Genomic DNA, 23,558 nt, shown 5'->3' with positions numbered 1-23,558 from the left:
CAAAAGATGTTCAAATAGGAAGGAAAAAGTAAAACTCTCACTATTTGCAGATGTATAATACTATACACAGAAATTAATAATAATAAAAAAAACACCAATGAGACCATTAAAGATACTAAATGAATTCAATAAAGTTTAGGAAATAAAATTAATATACAGAAATCTGTTATATTTCTAAACACTAATAATAAACTATCAGAAAGAGAATTTAAGAAACCAATCCCATCTACAATTACATCAAAAAGAATAAAATACCTAAAAATGAACTTAACCAAAGAGGTGAAAATCATCCACTTAAAAACTATAAGACATTGATGAAGGAAAATGAAGAAAACACAAATAAAAAGAAAGGCCACATTCATGGATTGGAAGAATTAATATTGTTAAGATGGCCATATTACCCAAAACAATCCACTAATTAAATGCAATTCCTAGGAAAAACTCTGACACTTTTCACAGAAATAGAATAAGAATAAATAAACAAACCCAGTTTGTTTAATCTATATGCTGAGCATATCATGAGAAATGCCAGGTAGATGAGTTACAAGCTGGAATCAAGAAAGGTGGGAGAAACATCAACAACCTTAGACATGGGGATGATACCACTCTAATGGCAGAAGTGAAGAGGAACTAAATAGCCTCTTGATGATGGTGAAGGAGGAGAGTGAAGGAGCCAGCTTAAAACTATATATATATATATAAAACTAAGATCATGGCATCCGACCCCACTACTTCGTGGCAAATGTAGGGGAAAAAAGTGAAAGTAGTGACAGATTTCCTCTTTTTGGGCTCTAAAATCACTGCAGATGGTGACTGTAGCCTTGAAATCAGAAGATGTTTTCTTCTTGGTAGGAAAGCGATGACAAACCTAGACAGCGTGTTGAAAAGCAGAGACATTACTTTTCTGACAAAGGTACATACAGTCAAGGCTATGGTCTTCCCCAGTGGTCGTGTATGGTTGTGAGAGCTGGACCATAAAGAAAGCAGAGAGCTGAAGAATTGATGCCTTCAAACTGTGGTGCTGGAGAAGACTCCTGGGAGTCCCTTGGACAGCAAGGAGATCAAACCAGTCAGTCTTAAGAGAAATCAATCTTGAATACTTGTTGGAAGGACTAATACTGAAGCTGAAACTCCAGTATTTTGGTCATCTGATGCAAATAACTGACTTATTGGAAAAATCCCTAATGTTGAATAAGCTGGAGGGCAGAAGGAGAAGAGGGCGTCAGAGGATGAGATGACTAGATGATATCACGAATGCAATGAACATGAACTTGAGAAAACTTCGGAAGATGGTGAAGGACAGAGAGGTCTGGCATGTTGCAGTTCACGGGGTTGCAAAGAGTAAGACATTACTGAGCAACTGGACAAAGACAACAGAATAAATAATCCTAAAATGAGTACAGAACCACGAACATACAAAAAAACCCCACAAATAGTCAAAGCAATCTTGAAAAAGAACAAAACTAGAGGTATCATGCTTCTTGTGTTTGGATGATAGCACAAAACTACAGTAATCAAAACAAAAATTGACACATAAATCATAAAATAGGGATCCCAGAAATAAACACATGTACATATGGTCAATTAATCTATGACAAAGGAGGTAAAAAAATACAATGGAGAAAAGACAGTCTCTTCAATATGTGATACTGAGAAAATTGGACACAAGCACACAAAAAAATGAGATTAGAACATTTCCTCACAACATATATCAAAAAATGAATAAAATTGCATTTAAAGAATAAGTGCTAGAGAGGATGTGGAAAAAAGGGAACCCTCCTACACTTCAGTTCAGTTCAGTCGCTCAGTTATGTCCGATTCTTTGCTACCCCATGAACCACAGCACGCCAGGCCTCCCTGTCCATCACCAACTCCCAGAGTCCACCCAAACCCATGTCCATCGAGTTGGTGATGCCATCCAACTATCTCATCCTTTGTCGTCCCCTTCTCCTCCTGCCCTCAATCTTTCCCAGCATCAGGGCCTTTTCAAATGAATCAACTCTTCGCATCAGGTGGCCAAAGTATTGGAGTTTCAGCTTCAACATCAGTCCCTCCAGTGAACACCCAGGACTGATCTCCTTTAGGATGGGCTGGTTGGATCCCCTTGCAGTCCAAGGGACTCTCAAAAGTCTTCTCTAACACCAGAGTTCAAAAGCATCATTTCTTCCACACTCAACTTTCTTTATAGTCCAACTCTTACATCCATACATGACCACTGGAAAAACCATAGCCTTGACTAGATGGACCTTTGTTGACAAAGTAATGTCTCTGCTTTTTAACATGCTATTGGTGTGTATATATAGCTGATTAACTTTGCTATACAGCAGAAATTAACACAACATTGCAAAGCAACTGTGCTCCAATTTTTAAAATGTAATAAAGATGTTAATATAAGATCTGAAACCATACAACTCCTAGAAGAAAATATAGGCAGAATATTCTTTAACATAAATTGTAGCAATACCTTTTTGGATGTGTCTCTCAAGGCAAAGGTTAAAAAAATAAAAGATAAACAAATGGGACCAAATGAAAGGACAACCTACTGAATGGGAGAAAATATTTGCAAATAATATGAGTGATGAATCAATATCCAAAATATATAAATAACTCAAAAACTTCAGTATTGAAAGAAACAAAGAACCCTGTTAAAACATGGGCAAAAAACATGAATAGAAGATATACAAATTGACAACAGGTACATAAAAGATGCTCAACATCACTAATCATACAAGTCAAAACATGAGTTTATCACCTCACATCTGTCAAAATGGCTTTTATCAAATGTTGGCCAGAATGTAGAGGAAAAGAAATCCTAGTATGCTGTTGGTGGGAATGTATTGTATCAATAAATTGGTACAGACAGTAAGGAAAATAACAAGGAGATTGCTCAAAAAAGTAAAAATAGAATTGCCATTGATCTAGCATTTCCACTATTGAGTATGTATCTGAAGAAAAAAAAACACTAACTGAAAAAGATACATGTACCCCAATGTTCACAGCAGCATTATTTATGGATATGGAAGCAATCCAAGTATCCATCACAGATGAACTGATGAAGATGAAGTAGTATACACCTTTATACACACACACACACACACACACACACACACACAAGAATATTAGCCATAAAAAATAATGAAATTCTACAATTTGCAGCAACATGAATGGACCTAGAGGGTATTATGCTAAGTGAAATAAGTCAGACAGAGAAAGAAAATGCTATGTGTTCTAACTTACACATGGAGTCTAAAACATTTTAAAAAATGATTAAATATAACAAAACAGAAACAGAGATATAGAAAACAAACTACTGGATACCAGACAGAAGAGAAAAGGGAAGAGGGGCAGGTCCTTTGGTAGGGGATTAAGAGGTACAAACCTATGTATAAAATAAATAAACTACAGGATATACTGTATAGCACAAGGAATGTAGCCATATTTTGTAATAACTTTAAGTGTAGTATAATCTATTAAAGTTTTTAAATCACTATGCTATACTCCTGAAAGGAGTACAATATTGTTTTTTAAAAAAAAAACCACAATACTTCAATTAAAAGGAAAAGAAAAGAAAACTTTGCAGCCAATGATGATTTTCCTGGTCTTCATTTTGTGAGGTGCCTGCTGTCACCCCACCACATTTCCTTATGATTGTTTTCAACTAATCCCAATCTTCCTACCCCTAGGACACTAATCTTTCTCTGTAAATATACTTGGTGATTAGTCTCACTATTAGCACCATTGAAAGGGAAAAGAGTTCAGAATTTCATAGGTATCTGAGAACATAGGTATCTGAGAGTCATGGCCAAAAGCTGGTCACCTGAAAGTGAGCAATCGATGGGAAAAATCTGTGCCTGACCTGTAACTACGGTCGAGGTGTGAAGAGAATTAGGGCTCAGGAGAGAGAAGGCTCCATAGCTATTAGCTATGGACTGTCCGAGGCTTCTGAGGGCGACCTCACAGCTCCCACAAAACTACAGAGCAAGCACAAACACAGAGGCCCTGTTCCCCTTCAGGCTTCCCAGTGTCCATAAAAGGTACCAACACCCACCCAGATGCTTTGCTCACAGCCTGCACATTGTTCTTGACGCCTCTTTGTTCTCATCCCACATCCAGCCCATTTGCAGATCCTGCTGCCTCTGTGCCCAAACTCACATGGACCTAGCCAGTCCTTCAACAGGTTCACCATGCTTAGAATAAAGCCCACACCCCTTCCCAGGGCCCATGACATCACCCCCCAATTCACCTCTTTCAATCAACAAGCTCAGCTAGTATGTCTCAGGCCTCAGTTTAGGCACCCACAGCTCACACCCTCTTCCCCAGACCTGGCCCTGCCTTTCCCCTCATCTGGTTTCAATAGGAACCCCACCTTGGAGAGACTTCATTTTAATGGGAATTTTCAATAACACGAAAAAGTAGCACAAATTTTATAGAGTCCTTTGAAGAAGCCTTCATCTACTTTCCATTATTATCAGTACAGTTCAGTTCGGGCTCAGTCGAGTTCAACTCTTTGCAACCCCATGGACTGCAGCATGCCAGGCTTCCCTGTCCAACACCAACTCCCAGAGCTTGCTCAAATCCATGCCCATCAAGTCGGTGATGCCATCCAACCATCTCATCGTCTGTCATCCGCTTCTCCTGCCTTCAATTTTTCCCAGCATCAGAGTCTTTTCCAAAGACTTCTTCACATCAGGTGACCAAAGTATTGGAGCTTCAGCTTTATAATAAGTCCTTCCAATCAATATTCAGGTTTGATTTCCTTTGGATTGACTGGTTTGATCTCTTTGCAGTCCAAGGGACTCTCAAGAGTCTTCTCCAACACCACAGATAAAAAGCATAAATTCTTCAGTGCTCAGCTTTCTTTATGGTCCAGCCCTCACATCCATATATAGCTACTGGAAAGACCATAGCTTTGACTATTCAGACCTTTGTTTGCAAAGTAATGTCTCTGCTTTTTAATATGCTATCTAGGTTGGTCATAGCTTCTCTTCCAAGCAGCAAGTGTCTTTTAATTTCATGGCTTCAGTCAATAAGCAGTGATTTTGGAGCCCAAGAAAATAAAGTCTGTCAATGTATCCACTGTTTCCCTATCTATTTGCCATGAAGTGATGGGACTGGATGCCATGATCTTCATTTTTTTCAGTGTTGAGTTTTAAGCCAGCTTTTTCATGCTCCTCTTCCACTTTCATCAAGAGGATCTTTAGTTCTTCTTTGCTTTCTGCTCTAAGAGTGGTGTCATCTGCATATATGAGGTTATTGATATTTCTCCTGGAAATCTTGATTCCAGTTTGTGCTTCAGCCAACCTGGCATTTCACATTATGTACTCTGCATATATGTTAAATAAGCAAAGTGACAATATACAGCCTTGAAGTACTCCTTTCCCAATTGTGAACCAGTTGTTCCGTGTCCATTTCTCACTGTTGCTTCTTGACCTGCATACAGATTTCTCAGGAGGCAGGAAAGGTGGTCTGGTATTCCCATCTCTTTAAGAATTTTCCACAATTTGTTGTGATTCACACTGTCAAAGGCTTTGGCATAGTCAATAAAGCAGAAGTAGATGTTTTTCTGTAATTCTCTTGCTTTCTCTATGATCCAATGGATGTTGGCAATTTGATCTCTGGTTCCCCTGCCTTTTCTAAATCCAGCTTGAACATCTGCAAGTTCTTGGTTCACATACTGTTGAAGTCTTGCTTGGAGAATTTTGAGCATTACTTTACTAGCATGTGAGATGAGTATTATTGTGCAGTAGTTTGAGCATTCTTCATCATTGCCTTTTTGGAACTGGAATGAAAATTGACCTTTTCCAGCCCTGTGGCCACTGCTAAGTTTTACAAATTTGCTGGCATATTGAATACAGCACTTTCACAGCATCATATTTTAGGACTTGAAATAGCTCAGCTGGAATTCCATCACCTCCACTAGCTTTACTTGTAGTGATCCTTCCTAAGGCCCACTTGACTTTGGACTTCAGGATGTCTGGCTCTCGGTGAGTGATCATACCATCATGGTTATCTGGGTTATTAAGATCTTTTTTGTACAGTTCTTCTGTGTATTCTTGCCACCTTTTCTTAATATCTTCTGCTTCTGTTAAGTCTATACCATTTCTCTCCTTTATTTTGCCCATCTTTGCATGAATTTTTCCTTTGGTATCTCTAATTTTCTTGAAGAGATCTCTAGTCTTTCCCATTGTATTGTTTTCCTCTATTTCTTTGCATTGATCACTGAGGAAGGCTTTCTTATCTCTCCTTACTATTCTTTGGAACTCTGCATTCAGATGGGTATATCTTTTCCTTTCTCCTTTGCCTTTTACTTCTCTTCTTTTCTCAGCTATTTGTAAAGCCTCCTCAGACAACAATTTTCCCTTTTTGCATTTCTTTTTCTTGGAGATAGTCTTGATTGCTGCCTCCTGTACAATGTCACAAACCTCTGTCCATAGTTCTTCAGGCACTCTGTCTATCAGATCTAATCCCTTGAATCTATTTGTCACTTCTACTGTATAATCGTAAGGGATTTGATTTAGGCCATACCAGAATGGTCTAGTGTTTTTCCCTACTTTCTTCAATTTATGTCTGAATTTTGCAATAGGGAGTTCATGATCTGAGCCACAGTCAGCTCCTGGTCTTGTTTTTGCTGACTTATAGAGCTTTTCCATCTTTGACTGCAAATAATATAATCCACCTGATTTCGGTATTGACCATCTGGTGATGTCCATGTGTAGAGTCATCTCTTGTGTTGTTGGAAGAGGGTGTTTTCTATGACCAGTGCATTCTCTTGGCAAAACTCTGTTAGCTTTTGCCCTGTGTTAGCCTTCACCTTTGTACAATTCATTTGGTACTCCAAGGCCAAACTTGCCTGTTACTCCAGCTATCTCTTCACTTTCTACTTTTGCATTCCAGTCCCCTATGAAAAGGACATCATTTTTTGGTGTTAGTTCTAGAAGTTCTTGTAGATCTTCATAGAACTGTTCAATTTCAGCTTCTTCAGCATTAGTGTTTGGGGCATAGACTTGAATTACTGTGATATTGAATGGTTTGCCTTGGAAATGAAAAGAGATCATTCTGTCATTTTTGAGATTGCACCTAAGTACTGCATTTTTTACTCCTTTTTTGACTGTGAGGGCTACTCCATTTCTTCTAAGGGATTCTTGACCACAGTAGTAGATATAATGTTCATCTGAATTAAATTCATCCATGCCAGTCCATTTTAGTTCACTGATTCCTAAAATGTCAATGTTCACTCTTGCCATCTCCTGTTTGGCCACTTTCAGTTTACCTTGATTCATAGACCTAACATTCCAGGTTTCTATACAATATTGTTCTTTATAGCATTGGACTTTACTTCCATCACCAGTCACAACCACAACTGGGCATTATTTTTGCTTTGGCTCTGTCCCTTCATTTTTTTCTGGAGTTATTTCTTCACTCTTCTCCAATAACATATTGGGGACCGACTAACCTGGGGAGTTCATCTTTCAGTGTCCAATCTTTTTGCCTTTTCATACTGTTCATGGGGTTCTCAAGGCAAGAACACTAAAGTGGTTTGCCATTCCCTCTGGACCACATTTTGGCAAAACTCTCCACCATATCCTGTCTGTCTTGGGTGGCCCTACACAGCATGGGTCATAGTTTCATTGAGTTATACAAGGCTGTGGTCCATGTGATCAATTTTGTTAGTTTTCTGTGATTGTGGTTTTCATTCTGTCTGCTTTCTGATGAATAAGGATAAGAGGTTTATGGAATTATCAACCCCAGCCAATTGCATTTTGCCAGTATTCTCACTGTTGATTTGTTGTTGTTGTTCAGTCGCTAAGTCCTGTCTTACTCCTTGCAACCCCTTGGACTGCGGCATACTAGGCTTTCCTGGCCTTCACTATTTCCCAGAATTTGTTCAAACTCAGGTCCATTAGTTGGTGATGCCATCCAACCATCTCATTCTCTTTTGCCCTCTTCTCTTACCCTTAATCTTTCCTAAGCATCAGGGTCTTTTCCAATGAGGCAGCACTTTACATCAGGTGACCAAAGTGTTGGAGCCTCAGTTTCAGCTTCAGTCCTTCCAATGAATATTCAGGGTTGATTTCCTTTAGGATTGACTGCTTTGATCTCCTTGCAGTCCGAGGGACCCTCAAGAGTCTTCTCCAGCACCACAGTTCAAAGGGATCAGTTTTTCGGCACTCAGCCGTCCAATTGTCACATCCATGCATGAATAACGGAAAAGCCATAGCTTTCACAATATTCAACTTTGTTGGCAAAGTGATGTCTCTGCTTTTTACTATGCTGTCTAGGTTTGTCACAGTTTTTCTTCCAAGGTGCAAGCATCTTTTAATTTTGTGGCTACAGTCACTGCCTGCAGTGATTTTGGAGCCAAGAAAATAAAATCTGTTACTGTTTCCACTTTCCCTACATCTATTTGCCTTAAAACAATGAGAGTGGGTGTCATGACCTTAGTTTTTTGAATGTTGAATTTTAAGCCAGATTTTTCATGCTCCTCTTTCACCCTAATCAAGAGACTCTTTAGTTCTTCAGTTTCTGCAATATGGGTGGTGTCATCTGCATATCTGAGGTTGTTGATATTTCTCCTAGCAATCTTGGCTCCAGCCTGTGATTCATACAGCCTGATATTTGTCATGATATACTCTGCATATAATTAAATAAGCAGGGTAGCAATATACAGCCTTGATGTACTCCTTTTCCAATTTTGAACCAGTCCATTGTTCCATGTTCAATTCTAATTGTTGTTTCTTAACCTGCATACAAGTTTCTCAGAAGACAGGTAACATGATCTAGTATTCCCATCTCTTTAAGAATTTTCCAGTTTGTTGTGATGCAGTCAAAGATTTTAGCATAGTCAATGAAGCAGAAGTAGATGTTTTTCTGGAATTCCCTTACTTTTCTATGATCCAATGGATGTTGGCAATTTGATCTCTGATTCCTCTGCCTTTTCTAAATCCAGCTTGTACATCTGGAAGTTCTCTGTTCACGTACTGCTGATGCCTAGATTGAAGGATTTTGAGCATTACCTTGCTAGCATGTGAAATGAGTACAATTGTACTGTAGTTTGAACATTCATTGACATTGCCTTTTTTTGGTATTGGAGTGAAAACTGACTTTTTTCATTCCTATGGCCACTGCTGAGTTTTCCAAATTTGCTGACATATTGAGTGCAGCATTTTAACAGCATTACCTTGTAGGGTTTTAAATAGCTCAGTGGATTTCTATCACCTCCATTAGCTTTGTTCACAGCAATGCTTCCTAAGGCCCACTTGAATTCACATTCCAAGATGTCTGACTCTAGGTGAGTGGCCACACCCTCATGGTTATCTGGGTCATTAAGATCTCTTTTGCACAGTTCTTCTCTGTATTCTTGCCACCTCTTCTTACTCTGCTTCTGTTAGGTCCTTGCCATTTCTATCCATTATTGAACCCATCTTTGCATGAAATGTTCCTTTGGTATCTCCAATTTCCTTGAAGAGATCTCTAGTCTTTCCCATTCTGTTGTTTTCCTCTTTTCACTTCCTCATTGATCACTGAGGAAGGCTTTCTTTATCTCTCTTTGCTATTCTTTGGAACTCTGCATTCAGATGGGTATATATTTTCTCTTCTTTTCTTTTCTCAGCTATTTGTAAGGCCTCCTCAGACAGCCACTTTGCCTTCTGCATTACTTTTTCTTAGGGATGCTTTTGGTCACCACCTCCTGTACCATGTTATGAACCTCTGTCCTTAGTTCTTTGGGCATTCTGTCTACCAGATCTAATCCCTTGAATTTATTCATCACCTCTGCTGTATAATCATAAGCAATTTGATTTAGGTCATACCTGAATGGTCTAGTGGTTTTCCCTACTTTCTTCAATTTAAGCCTGAATTTTGCAATGAAGAGCTCATGATATGAACCACAGTCAGCTCCAGTTTTTTTTTTGTTTTTGTTTTTTTACTGACTGCATACAGCTTCTCCATCTTTGGATGCAAATAATATAATCAATCTGATTTCAGTACTGACCATCTGGTGATGTCCATTTATAGAGTAGTCTCTAGTGTTGTTGGAAGAGGGTGTTTGCTATGACCAGTGTGTTCTCCTGGCAAAACTCTGTTAGCCTTTGCTATGCTTCATTTTGTACTCCAAGACCAAACTTGCCTGTTACTCCAGGTATCTCTTGACTTCCCAATTGCCCCTATGATGAAAAGGACATCTTTTTCTTTTTTTGGTGTTAGTTCTAGAGGGTCTTATAGGTCTTCATACAACCATTCAACTTCAGCTTCTTTGGCATTAGCGATTGGGGGATAGACTTGGATTCCTATGATTTTGAATGGTTTGCCTCAAAAATGAACCAAGATCATTCTGTTGTTTTTGAGATTGCATCCAAGTCTGAACTGCATTTCAGACTGTTGTTGACAATGAGGGCTACCCCATTTCTTCTGAGGAATTCTTGTATCTACTCCACAGGAATAGATACAATGGTCATCTGAATCATTATTGAGAAGCAAATCCCAAATATCCCATCATGTCCTATTTCTCCTAAAAAGAACTTGTATCTCTAAAAGACAGGACAGGTCACTTACTCTAAGCAAATGTGCCTTTCCCTCCCTCCCTTATATCTTCCCGTGTTTATTGGCATCACAGTACTTTTCTCTCTGGCATTTTTTGTTCATTGTTTCTTACTTTATTGCCTCTCTCTCTCTCTCCAGTCCCACAAATGTCAGCCGTTGAGAGCAGGGCCTCTGTCTGCTCTGTTTCCATTAAAAATCAAGGCCCTTTATAACAACTATACAGAGTACAACCCTCAAAAACTGTGATTCAAATTATTGTACATTGGCAACCTAGGAAATATTGTATATCAAGTGATCTTAAATTAAATAAATAAATGAAAACATAAAACCTAAACACCAGAGTTCTACATAGTTCCTGGTACATGGTACATGTCAGAAGAAGAAAGAGAAGAAAAGTTGCTTCTGTCCAAGTGTTAGCTCTGCTTCCAACAGCAAACAGAATGGGAAGGACAGATGAGTGAACATGTCCGCTGACTTTCTTCTCGTGTGGTTTTCTTTTAGATAAAAAGCCCATCTTTATGAATCAAGGAAAGTTAATTTGCCCAGGACATATATTTGACAAGCCTGGACAGTAAGTATTTAGGGTTTGGAGGCCATTTGGGCCAAGAATGTAGGAAGTCACCTCTGCTGGGCAACACATGTCTTTCTCAGGACAGCTCAGGTCACTCTCTGCACCTGGCCTGGTTGGTGGTCCCTCAAGGAGCTCAGAGACCCACTCAGGCTCTGCTGAGGGCAGTATTTGGAAGATGTGCAACCAGGGATGGTAACTCTGTTCCAGGAAGCTTTTCCAAGGGACTCCAACATACTCTGTACATACAGAGGAGTCAGAATGGTGACACAATACAGCCATTCCTGGTCACTTAGTTCATGGCCAGGAGTACATCTGACCCCATTCAGGACTCCTCATTGTTTGATAACCTTCATTGCAGAGGCCAATCTCATGGTGCTTGGGGATAAACTCCCCTTAACCCTACAGATTTCTCTCCAGTAACCCTGATTGGCTAATGTTCAAAGTCATTACCATGAGAACTGTGGGCTACGAACTGAGCCAAAAAACTGTCTCTGATCTGGTGGTTACCCTCTGCCTTTCTGTGCTTTAGGGAGCTTTTCATTGATTACAGCCTGAACAATGGTGTCAGCTTTGTAGGCGAAGACTTGAAAATTGTCAGCAAGGATTGTGTGAATGACAGGGTGGGACTGCGGGAACCTCAGTGGACTGCAGCTTGGGAAGAAGAAACAGAAGATGGAAACGTATCCTGGGAAGAGGAGGTGAGGGGAGAAAATTCTTCAAGAAAGGCCAAGCAAGTAGCCAATGAGACAGACATCTCTGGCAGCACCTCACTGCCAGATAGGTGCCCTTATCCCTTCACCAGGTCTGCAAAATTCACTGTAAACTCTTCTATAAGGGCACCTAGGTTGTAGGCATCTGTCCAGGCCTTGCAGATACTCTGCTCTCTCTGTGAACCATGTCATTGAAAGCCCTTCAAAGGGGCCAATTCCAGCTCTAAGCAGACTCCAGAAACAGTACAGAGGCTCTGCGTGCCCTGAACCCACCATGCCACTTCCCCTAACCCAAGACTTGTGTGGAGCTCAAGGCTCCAGCCTGGATTCCAGCTGAGGTGAGTTGGAGAGGGTGGAATACTGTGTACTAGGTGCTACGAGACCCCTTGGCTCAAATCAAGGTGCGAGGCACAAGGATCTGGAGGATGGGAGAACTGTGGCCATGTCCACTCAGGGTGTGTCTTCACTGCATTGGTGCAGCAGCAGGCAGGGCTCTGAACTCCCTCATGACCATCACAGCCCTAGCCTCCCAAGACTGTTTGGGGAACACTGGTGGTCACTTTGCAGAGGTCATCAGCCTCCCTTCTGCCTTTCCTCCTTTCTCATGCTCCTCCATTGTCCCTCTCTGCAAACTGGCTCTGACTTCTGCCCTCTGTTCCTGGGGAGTTTGCAGGACTGTGGGGAGGGCAGGGCTCAGCTCAGGAAGAGGAAACTGGAAACAAAGTGCTGCTCTCAGAGGCTGCTTTTCCCAGCTCTACAACATCCAGGCCACTTCACCTTGGGCAGCCCGACTTGGGCAACAGAGCATGTCAGCCTGGAGGTTCCTCTGTGAGGAGGGATGTCTCTGCCTAATGCCACTGCACTGTGTCCAGTCCCAGCTGGTGTGGGTTCTTGTAGTGTGACACTCCTCATTTGTCTGTCTCCCCTGCACTCTGCATATCCTCCTGTCAGTCTGAGACTGAACCTCCACTTTTCCCACCAGAATCTTTCCACCTGACAGCTGCTTGTCCACAGGCGCATTGAGAAGAGAACTCTGAAGCTGCCTGTGGCTCTGGGTCCAGCACAGGGTCACCCTCAGCCTGACTGGGCCTCTCCTTTCAGCCTCCCTGCTTCCTGGGCACAGGCTCTCTCTGCCCCCTTCCCTTCTGTTTCCCTCCAGCAGAGCCACTGATGTGGAGAAGAGCTGGGCAGTGCAGGCCCATGTGTGCAGCACATGTACCCTTAGTTAAGAACAACAAGAGTACAGAGCTCATTCCTTAAGCCCCCGTGTGGACCTGACCTAAAATGGACTATAACCTCTGTCTCACATGCTCAAGCACCCACTTACTGCCTCATCACAGATATGAGAGCAAGGCTCTAAGACAGGGAGTAGCTTTGCCTGAGGTTGCTAAGCTGGGAGATGGGGGAGAGAGGCTATGGTAAGGTGAGTTGGGTGTCCTATCTCTGCTCTTGCACCCTCACTCTCAGGGGCCCTGCAGCCTCCCTCTTACTCATCTGTATATTGTAGTTTGTTGTGGTCTTCACAAAATCCTAGTGCTCTCAGCCAAAGCAGGTAGTGAGGACAGGGCTGTCATTCTTTGGAAGACTGGGCTTCATTGACAGGGCTCTAGGGAGAGCCTCTGAGCAGGGCCAGTGGTAGGGTATTTAGCTAAGGGTTGTACAGTGGCTCTCTGGGTACCAGCCATGATCTCCTAGCCCTACTCTGGTCCCTGTAGATGAAGCAACCTGAGGAGAAGGAGACTTGTGAAGTCTAGTGTGGGAAGTGCATATCGGGTACACAGGAATAAGTCACCCAAGTTAACCCCTGATCTTTGGCATGTGTGCTCTCTACAGTATGAGCCTACAGAGCCTACAACTGTCCCAACAACTACCACAACAACCACAAAGCCTACCACTGTCACAACGAGGGCAACTACAACTACAATGCCTACCACAGTCATGACAACACCAACAACAACCAGAAGGACAACACAGAAGACCACCACCACCACAACAACAACACGGAAGACCACAACACCTACCACAGTCACGACAACCACCACCACCACCACCACCACCACCACCACAACAACAACAACAACAACAACACGGACGACCACAACACCTACCACAGTCACGACAACAACCACCACCACCACCACCACAACAACAACAACAACACGGAAGACCACAACGCCTACCACAGTCACAACAACAACAACAACAACAACAACAACACGGAAGACCACAACGCCTACCACAGTCAGGACAACAACAACAACAAGAAAAACAACAACAACAACACGGAGGACCACAAGGCCTACCACAGTCAGGACAACAACAACCACCACAACACGAAGGACCACAAGGCCTACCACAGTCAGGACAACAACAACAAGAAAAACAACAACAACCACAACACGGAGGACCACAACGCCTACCACAGTCAGGACAACAACAACAACCACAACACGGAGGACCACAAGGCCTACCACAGTCAGGACAACAACAACAACCACAACACGGAGGACCACAAGGCCTACCACAGTCAGGACAACAACAACAACCACAACACGGAGGACCACAAGGCCTACCACAGTCAGGACAACAGCAACATGGAGGCCCACAAGGCCTATCACATTCTGGACAACACCAAAACCATGGAGGCCCATAAGGCCTATCACATTCTGGACAACAACACCAAAACCATGGAGGCCCGTAAGGCCTATCACATTCTGGACAACAACAACAACAACATGGAGGCCCGTAAGGCCTATCACATTCTGGACAACAACAACATGGAGGCCCATAAGGCCTATCACATTCTGGACAACAACAACATGGAGGCCTGTAAGGCCTATCACATTCTGGACAACAACAACAACAACATGGAGGCCTATAAGGCCTATCACATTCTGGACAACAACAACAACATGGAGGCCTGTAAGGCCTATCACATTCTGGACAACAACAACAACAACATGGAGGCCTATAAGGCCTATCACATTCTGGACAAACAACAACAACATGGAGGCCTATAAGGCCTATCACATTCTGGACAACAACAACAACAACAACAACAACAACACGGAGGACCACAAGGCCTACCACAGTCAGGACAACAACAACAACAACAACTCGGAGGACCACAAGGCCTACCACAGTCAGGACAACAACAACAACAACTCGGAGGACCACAAGGCCTACCACAGTCAGGACAACAACAACAACAAGGACAACAAAAACAACAACAACACGGAAGACCACAACACCTACCACAGCCAGGACAACAACAACAACAAGGACAACAACAACCACAACACGGAAGACTACAACACCTACCACAGTTAGGACAACAACAACAACAAGAACAACAACAACAACACGGAGGACCACAAGGCCTACCACAGCCAGGACAACAACAACAACAAGGACAACAACAACAACACGGAAGACCACAACACCTACCACAGCCAGGACAACAACAACAACAAGGACAACAACAACAACAACACGGAAGACCACAACACCTACCACAGTCAGGACAAAACCAACGACAACAACAACAAGAAAAACAACGACAAGGACAACAATGCCTACCACTGTTAGGACATGCAGGACAACAACAACAACAACAACAACAACAGGGAAAACAATGACAAGGTCAACAAGGATTACCACAATGCCCACCACTGTCAGGACAAGCAGGACGACAACAACGATGACGACAACAACCACAATGACGACAATCCCTACCACTTTCACAAAGACAACAACCTCTGTGACTACAGTTGTCACCCAGAGACCGATTCCCAGCAATCCTTTCTTGTATGCTACATTCATCACCTCCCTGATTGTGATCCCATTGGTGTTTATCTGTATCTGCTGCTACAAGAGGGTGAGTGACCCCTATCTGAACAGCCCCTGTCCAGCCCTCCCCAACCCCCTGAGAAACCAGGCACTTACCTGCCCCATGATACTGCTCTTTGGCAGGTTCCCATCAGCTCTGAGGCCCTGCACCAGCAAACAAGGCACAGACTCTGTCTTTCCATATCTGGGCATAGACACAGCCTGGGCATCTAGGAGGCTGCTTGCCTCATGCCCTCACATTCAAAGGGAAGGGATCTATGGGCTGTCCTAGCCCTGGGGAGAAGGGACACTGGACCCTCTGAGACCAAGTCTACCCTACAGCAGTCAAGATTCTGAAGGACTCAGGTGGACCAAAGCCCCTGTAGTTTTTGCTGTTGGGGGAAGGAGAGGAGTCTGCAGGGGTGGCTGTGCCTTTGAAAACAGAATGGATCCCTGCCCATCTCTGGTGCTTTCTGTCACTCTTTGATTAGTCTTCACTAAGTCACCAGGATGTGCAGGGCCCTATGCTGGGCATAGAGGGGCAGAAATGAAGCACCCACCACACTTGCCCACAGGATCTCACTGTCTGGTGTCTCCTCTGACGTTAGTACCTGGTGGCATGGGGCAGGCATTGAGGGTAAATGTCACCTTCAGAGGATATGACAGGTGCCCTGGTAATGAAAAGAATAGAGACTGGCTCTGGGCAGAGCTGGGTGAAGAAGAGGAAAAAGCAGAGCTGAGAAAGGACAAGCAAAGCAGCGTAAATACCAGGAGATCAGGTTTCTGCAAAGAGCGAGAAGTGAGGAGAGAAAGCTTGGTGAGATGAAAGTGGACCATCTTCCTGAGGGCTGTTAGGCTGGGGGATGACGGATAGGGAGAAATGTGGGGAGTGTTTTTTTTTTTGTCTTCATATGATGTCAGGGCTGCTGATGAAAACTTCCCGTTAGAGCCTCTACCAGGGACAAGGGGTTTTAGACTGCCTATCTCCCCCTTGAGTCTACACATAGGGATGAATTCCCATTGAAAATGAAGGAGCCAGTACCATAGTGTCTTGATGACTGTGGCTTTGTAGTAGAGCCTGAAGTCAGGCAGTTTGATTCCTCCAGTTCCATTCTTCTTTCTCAAGATTACTTTGGCTATTCGAGGTTTTTTGTATCATGAGACAAGCGCTCGGGCCTGGAGCACTGGGAAGACTCAGAGGGATTGGGTAGAGAGGGAGGTGGGAGGGGGGATCGGGATGGGGAATACATGTAAATCCATAGCTGATTTATGTCAATGTATGACAAAACCCACTACAATACTGTAAAGTAATTAGCCTCCAACTAATAAAAATAAATGAAAAAAAAATAAAATGTGACATATATTAGGAAAAAAAAAAAGGAAATGAAGGAGCCTGAGGCTCAGGAAGGTGGAACTTGTTGGCCAAGTCACTCAGGCAACATAAGCTATAACCCCAAAACCCATGTTTTGACCCCTTATTGCTGCAGAAGAGGGTGCCTTCCTGTCTGCATGGCTGAGCCATAGTCCTTCATGCCCCATCCACCATATTTATGTCTCTTTAACATCTTAGGTCATCAAGGAGCCACCATCAGCCCAAAGACCAGAAAAGGTAAGTAATGTGTTTGGTTCAGATGTCATCATGCCAACTGCACACACTGCTCTGTGCAGAGAGGCTTCTGCTGCCTATGGTGAGATGTCCTCTTGCAATCCTCTAGTTCCCACCTACCTGGGCAGAGAGAGCTGGCAGAAAGAAGAGGGTGAAAGAAGGAAGGGAAGGACCCTAGAGAGTATGTGAGACTCATAAATGTCACCCAGACAACACTGTTCCCCAACCCCCAACACAGCTTGATCCAGGGCCTTTAGCACTGAATTCAACAATGTGGGGTAGCCTGTTTCAGGAACAGCTATATTCTCTCCTGATATCAATGGGCTTTTTGAAATTCCCAAAGGACTGTTTGTAAGATGGTCCTTTCTAGGACTCAGGTAAGTTTTGGAAAAGGATCCTCAGGTTTTAGGGACTTGGTCCCCTTCCCTGGGCTCTGATGTATGTTGGGCTTTGTTTCCTTGTTCTTTATCCTTGGCTCATTTCAGGGTGAGGGTCATGGTGGGGTTGGCCTTTGGGGACTGGAGGCTTAGGAGAGGGAAGGGAATCTTACCTGACATTGAGGTGTAAGTCCAGATGAGCACAGGGACAAAGGGTCAGGAGAGAATGCCGTGGCAGACTCAGGGTGGGGGCCCAAACCAGGGCCCATAAGAAGCAGCTAGAGCAAGGGGCTCATGTCCCAAGTCAGGGGGACCTGGGTTTGAGATCTACTGGCAAACAGGGTCTCGGCCAGGGCTGGCATCAACACTGGCTGCAGTGTGGGGCCTGGGGAGGCTGAATCTGCCAGAGGTGGGTGAATGTAGCCCTGTCACCTGCTAATGCTACACCCTGGACAGCCTCCATCACATGGCACAGCCTCACACCCAGCTTCTCCTATAAGGGCGGCCTCTGGGAACAAGGGAACAGGATAGAGTTTGTTGATCTTTGGAGAAGAGCTATCTTCATAAAATAAATGAGCTTGGTGTGTTTTTACATGGAGACCACTGTCTTACTGTGCCAGATGCTGCTCATTTCTCCTTGATTCTCCAACAAACATTTGCTGAGTGGCCAGTACTTGATTGGAGAAGGCAATGGCAACCCACTCCAGTACTCTTGCCTGGAAAATCCCAGGGACGGGGGAGCCTGGTGGGCTGCCGTCTATGGGGTCGCACAGAGTTGGACACGACTGAAGTGATTTAGCAATAGCAGCAGCCGCCCCAGTACTTGACAGGTGCCAGGGCAACAGATGTCATGTGTCTGCATCCAGGAGCTGTCAGATGAGAAAGCTGACAATTATTTTCTTTTTCTCACAGCCATGCCCTGTACAGACCACAGTGATTGTCTCCTGCTGTGAGTGCCAAGAAGACACAATAAGCCAGATGGAGGTGAGAAAGGCCCATAGGAAGGGAAGAATGATCCCCCTCAAGGCCAGAGGTTTGGAGGGGTAGGGGGGGCAGATGGATCCACATGAGCTTGGGTCTAAAGTATCTGGCTTGGATGGAGATGAGCTTTATGGGCTCTCGTCTCCCACCACTTGGTGACATAGCAAATCCAGAAGCTCTTCCCACCCTAGCGGCTCAGGGTGAGACAAAGAGTTGAATGCTCAGGTGCCCACTGCCTCCAGCTGTCCCAGCACCAGGGTCTCCCCTTGAACAGGTCCAGGATTCTGGATGTTGGTGGCTGACTCATAGCTGGCCAGTTCCTAGTCCTCACAGAGATTGTAATCAGCTCTGACAATGTCCTGAGTTTCACCAGAGAGTGATTGGATGAGTGAAAAGAAACAATGACAAAGAGCCACACACAAGTCAGGAAAAAAAAGCAAAAGGAAAAGAAACTTTTGAGCCAAGGTCCTACCACGATTAAAATATCCATTAAAATAGCTGTGGGAAGTACCCACAGCTCCTGTCTGCTCAGTGAGAAAGGCAAAGGGCTTACTGCATGTTCTTGTGGCACCTGAGATGGGGTGACAGGAAACTCCAGGAGGAGGGAACCTGAGGACACTTCCTTCCCCTGGGTGACTGAGATCCTTGCTGGCAGGAGGCTGAGAAATGACAGGGAGGGCCCCAGGTGGCAGGTATGAGGAAGAAAGAACCATGATCTCTGGGTTCAGTTTTGCCCTCCTCCTCCTAGTCCTGCCTCTGTCCCTGTGGGGTCCATTGCTTCCTCCTGGGAGCTTCAAATGGCAGCTGAAAGGCCAGCCCCATGTCTCCCCTGACAGTCACTGTGGGGGCCCAGGAAATCCAGAGCTCACCTTCCAAGAGGGAGGAAGCTGTCTGCCAGGGATTTGTTCCCACTCAGAGGACTGGCTCCACATCCTACCCCCACCAGGTCCATTTTCTTGCCTGTTCTTTGTTTTCCTCATCTTTCTCTTTCTCCCCAGTATCGGGACGCTTCCCCCTGAGCAGGGAGTGGGTCTCTTCCCTGCCTTCTCCCTTTGTGCCCCCGGATGCAGACCCTCTTCCCCCTCCTTCAATCTCCTGCCCGGTCCCCGTGCCCACCCCATGTTTCTCCTTGAGGACCTCTCCTTGGCTACTGCATACCTCCTCCAACCTTTGATGTTTGTTTTCTTTTCTTTTTTCAAAAGCAGCCCCAACATCTCCTCCTACACCAAAAGCACTGGTTTGTTCCAAAATCCAATAGAGTCTGTGACCCACAGAGTCTGTCTCCCAACCAACACAAAAGGTTTTCCAGCCCCCTGCCCCAGCTGAAGCCTGAAGTGCTGCCTCAGCCAGTGTGTGGGGACACAGCCCTGGGGACTTGTGGGAGATGAAGGCGATGCTGCTCATCTGGAGGCAGCGTCTGTGCCTGTAGCTTCCTTACAACCACATCTGCTTTTCAGGGAAAACTGGATGTTTTTTATAACTTTCTTCAGCGCTGCAGCCTGGTGCCATTGATATGGTGTCCAACCAGACACACGGTAAGCAGGACACAGGGATGCTGTTCGTGGGCTGGGGTCTTGGTTTTGCCCTTGAAAATTGTCCCCTGGGACTGTGAGTCAGAGAACCCTGTCCCAGCATCTGCTGAGAGGAACGCCCAAGATGTAGATACCTGGAGGTCATGAGCCTCCAGATGATTCTTCACATGGCACCCAAGCATTTCCCCTGCATCCTCATCAAGGATATTAGGGCTGTTGTTCTCCAGAACAATGCCCAGAACTTCTAATCCTCAGTAAAAAAGGGCTGAGAGGCCTATTGGCCTTCCATCCATTGTCCCTCCCCACTACCTACCCACCCCTGTGGGACTGCTGGCTGCAGCCCACCTGTGAGACCCTCCTGGGCTGGTCTCTCAGGTTCCAGGAGTGGTGGAGGGCATGGTGACACCCCCTCCCCAATGTTGTCTGGCCAACACTGACTGCATTTACCAGGTTGTAAAGATGCCCTCCTTGTGTCAATGTCTGTGACAATGGGGAGAAGCCAAATCATTCCAGTTGTCATCCTCCAAAATTAATAATAATGTTGTATAATTTTGTTGTATCTGTGGGTCAGTTGCTAAACCAAGAGTGTTCTCACTGCTTTAATAGTCCCAGTAACTGTATAGGTAGATACTACTATTATTCCAGCTTTATCAAGGGGGAACTGACCCACAATGGGGTTGAGTGACTTGACCCAGGTCACAGAGGCTAGGAGGAACAAAGCTGAACTTGAATTCTGAGCCTGGTCATTATCACTACTCTGCCCCTCTTTCTGTTCAGTACTCATGGTCTCACGATGGTTACCCTCAAACTACCAGAGAGCTGCCCTCCTCAGGCCTCCAGATTCAAAGAGGTACTGCTCCTGATTCACCTGGGAAGCACCTGCCTGGGCATCGTATTTTTCAGGGTTCCCAAGCACAGGCCTTTGGTACTGGGCCAGGGGTCTGGAGAATGTTCTGTTTCCAAGGTCTGTAGTTAGGGCTACACGGACTATATTCACTGAATCAGGCAAACACTGGCTCTTGGTGGCTGGTCAGGTGGGTGTTTAGAAGCTCTTGACAGACCTGAAAGCCTCTGGACACTGTTGAGGACACATTTGAGGCATGCTCACGCCCAACAGAGACATTGTCTAGTGACAGATGTGTCAGGGTGCAGCTGGGCTCCTGGCTGTGGATCTGAATAGAGCTCTCAGTCCCAGCCCTGCTTTCACAGAAGCTCCATTCTCCACGTATCTCTCGATAGCTCTCTGGAGACTTGAAAGTCATGAATATATCAATGAGCACCTGCTTGGCCAGTTCAGAATCTGTGACACAGTGACATGTCACAAGCTAAGAAATAATTGATAAAAAGAAATTGGTGAAGTGAAAGTCCAAGGTCCATTCCAACAGAGGAAACATCCAGTACTTTTGCCCTAGGGCTGTTAGAGTTGGAAAATCGAAAGGCTGGAAATTGAGTACTGTCCTCATCAATCCAATGGTCAAGATACTCCCAGGTTACCAGTGTTACCCTATGGTGTGTGGGGAACAGATGAGCACCAGCAGATCAGAGTGTCACAGGAGCACCAAATCCAGACTGCATGTGGTCCACACACACTGAGTCCTCTGGTGGTGAATGAATGAATGGACACTTCTAGTCACATATATTTCTGTGTAGATGCTTTTGGTCATTTCTCTGAAACAAGGAAGCATTTTGGATCTGATGATATAAGGCACAGAAATCTGTATTGAGGGGTGCTGTGCAAGAATGTGGACAGATCCCTTTGCCATCTTCAGGAGTGATTGTAGGAATGTACTGGCTTCAACCTGTTACCAAGTATATGATCTTGACCTAGTTTCTTGAACATTCCAATCCTAACATTTTAATCTCAAAATCAGGGATAAAATAATAAAATACCACTGAACTTATAATACAGTTATCAAGAATGCTAGGTTACTTTTTTGTTGAGGATAAGGGAATGTCCAAATGAGTCCAAACAGCCCAGAGTCCAGAGGTCCTAGAGTCCCTTTGGCAAATCCAATCCACAGTTGCCCAGAGATGCTGTCAGCTAATCAGTATGCTCAGGCCACCCTCCTTGTCCCATCCAGGACTCTCAGCTGGGGACTAGTGGGAGAAGACAGAAAAGCCAGGAGCAGCTGGTAATGCAGACAGATTATGCTGCCCCAAAGGGTGCCCAGAATGAAAGTTCTGTAAGTGGTGCTGCCTCAACAGCCCCTCCCCCATCTAATGGCACCATCGCCTGCCCTTGCCCTGTGAGTCCAGAACCCAGGTTGAGAGTTGAGATGAGGACTCGTCCTTTCAACACACATTCACCAAGAGAGCCTGGGCAGTGCTCGGGCTGCTGTGGCAATCAGCAGAAATCCCAGTGCAAAGGTGACCAGACAAGTTCAACACTACAGCAAAGGGAGTCCAGAGTCAGAACAGGGCTCACTGGGGAAGAGAGGGCATATGTCCAGGGCCTGAATAGAGTCTAGAAATAGGCATCCAGACTTGAGGCCAGCACCCAGGAAGAGGAATATCATCAGTAAAAATGGGGATCCTGACAGGTACTGAGTCTGATCCCCTTGAGCCAAGGGGATCACAGCCTTCTGCTCCAATTCCAAGGCTTCTCAGTGACCCCCCCTCTCTCTCCTCTTCTTCACACAGGGAAGATGCTCCAACTTCGCCTTAATGAATCCTCACTGTGCACCAATGCTCTGTGGCCCAAATATCTGCCCTCGACCCAAGCAGGAGTGTTTCCCCCTAAATAGCTATAGCTCTCACTGGCAACATCACCAACCCATATGCACTCAGTCATTCTCCAGATTGCTGCCGCTGAGCCCTCCCACTGCCCAGAAGCTCTGCAGAAGTCCTTTGCCACTCCCACCCCCATAGCCCAATGTCTAAAGCACCAAAAACACAAACTGTTAAGAACCCTTTTTGTACCAAATTAAACATATATATTGTGTTTTGGATTACAGTCAATAGGAGTTGGAATTTGTTGCTGATCGGCAAGAGAGTTTCTTACCTGGTGAGCACTGCTCCTCTCTATGAGACAGCTGTACTCTCCTACCAGGACAAAGCACCTGGTGTTCTGTGGATGTAGACATGATGAGTCCCATTCCCTACAGACTGGTCTCCATCTGTCACCAAGGGTTGAGATACATGGGGTGTAGGCTGAAATATGCTCTTTCAAGAAAGCCTAAAGTATCTTTGATGTGTGAATACAACCTGTGTCCATTACTCAGTTGCTGTTATTTAATCTCCTGGGCAAGTTACTTAATCTCACTGTGCTTCAATTTCCTCACCGAAAAGATGTGGATAGTGGTGTCTCCTCTAAAAGGAGCCACAAGATCGACAGTAACTGCTGCAACATGCTCATCACAGGGCCCTGTCACTTGTGAAGACTCACACTTGTGAAAACTCACTTGTGAATACCAG

General features: G+C 44.7%; 2 protein-coding genes across 2 annotated transcripts in view; both read left to right on the top strand.

The window, feature by feature from the left end:
• The window catches only part of LOC139029650 (probable serine/threonine-protein kinase clkA), a 33,135-nt gene extending 17,985 nt beyond the window's left edge, over positions 1 to 15,150 (top strand). Inside the window, exons 3-4 of the mRNA XM_070469838.1 lie at positions 13,667 to 14,795; positions 14,842 to 15,150. Coding sequence (XP_070325939.1) covers positions 13,667 to 14,795; positions 14,842 to 15,150 — 1,438 coding nt within the window. The remainder of the gene's footprint in view (positions 1 to 13,666; positions 14,796 to 14,841) is intronic.
• Positions 15,151 to 23,102, top strand: LOC110138459 (uncharacterized transmembrane protein DDB_G0285607-like). The gene is made up of 5 exons (XM_020895527.2): positions 15,151 to 15,697; positions 17,219 to 17,257; positions 18,544 to 18,615; positions 20,070 to 20,147; positions 22,785 to 23,102. Exons 1-3 carry the CDS (start codon positions 15,412 to 15,414, stop codon positions 18,582 to 18,584), a joined length of 366 nt encoding a protein of 121 aa, XP_020751186.2. The 5' UTR covers positions 15,151 to 15,411; the 3' UTR covers positions 18,585 to 18,615; positions 20,070 to 20,147; positions 22,785 to 23,102.
• The last annotated feature ends 456 nt before the right edge of the window (positions 23,103 to 23,558 follow it).

Source organism: Odocoileus virginianus, chromosome 7 (assembly GCF_023699985.2).
Source record: "Odocoileus virginianus isolate 20LAN1187 ecotype Illinois chromosome 7, Ovbor_1.2, whole genome shotgun sequence".
NCBI classification, from domain to species: Eukaryota; Metazoa; Chordata; class Mammalia; order Artiodactyla; family Cervidae; genus Odocoileus; species Odocoileus virginianus.
The sequence above is the reverse complement of the archived record's forward strand: the minus strand, read 5'-3'. Positions and strand labels throughout refer to the sequence as shown.

What these genes read in the sequence shown, in the direction of transcription:
- LOC110138459 (XM_020895527.2), top strand. Translation starts at nt 15,412, where the DNA reads ATGCAGGACAACAACAACAACAACAACAACAACAGGGAAAACAATGAC. An exon ending in GTATCTGCTGCTACAAGAGG is followed by an intron (nt 15,698 to 17,218) that starts GTGAGTGACCCC and finishes TTAACATCTTAG; the next exon opens with GTCATCAAGGAGCCACCATC. An exon ending in CAGCCCAAAGACCAGAAAAG is followed by an intron (nt 17,258 to 18,543) that starts GTAAGTAATGTG and finishes TTTTTCTCACAG; the next exon opens with CCATGCCCTGTACAGACCAC.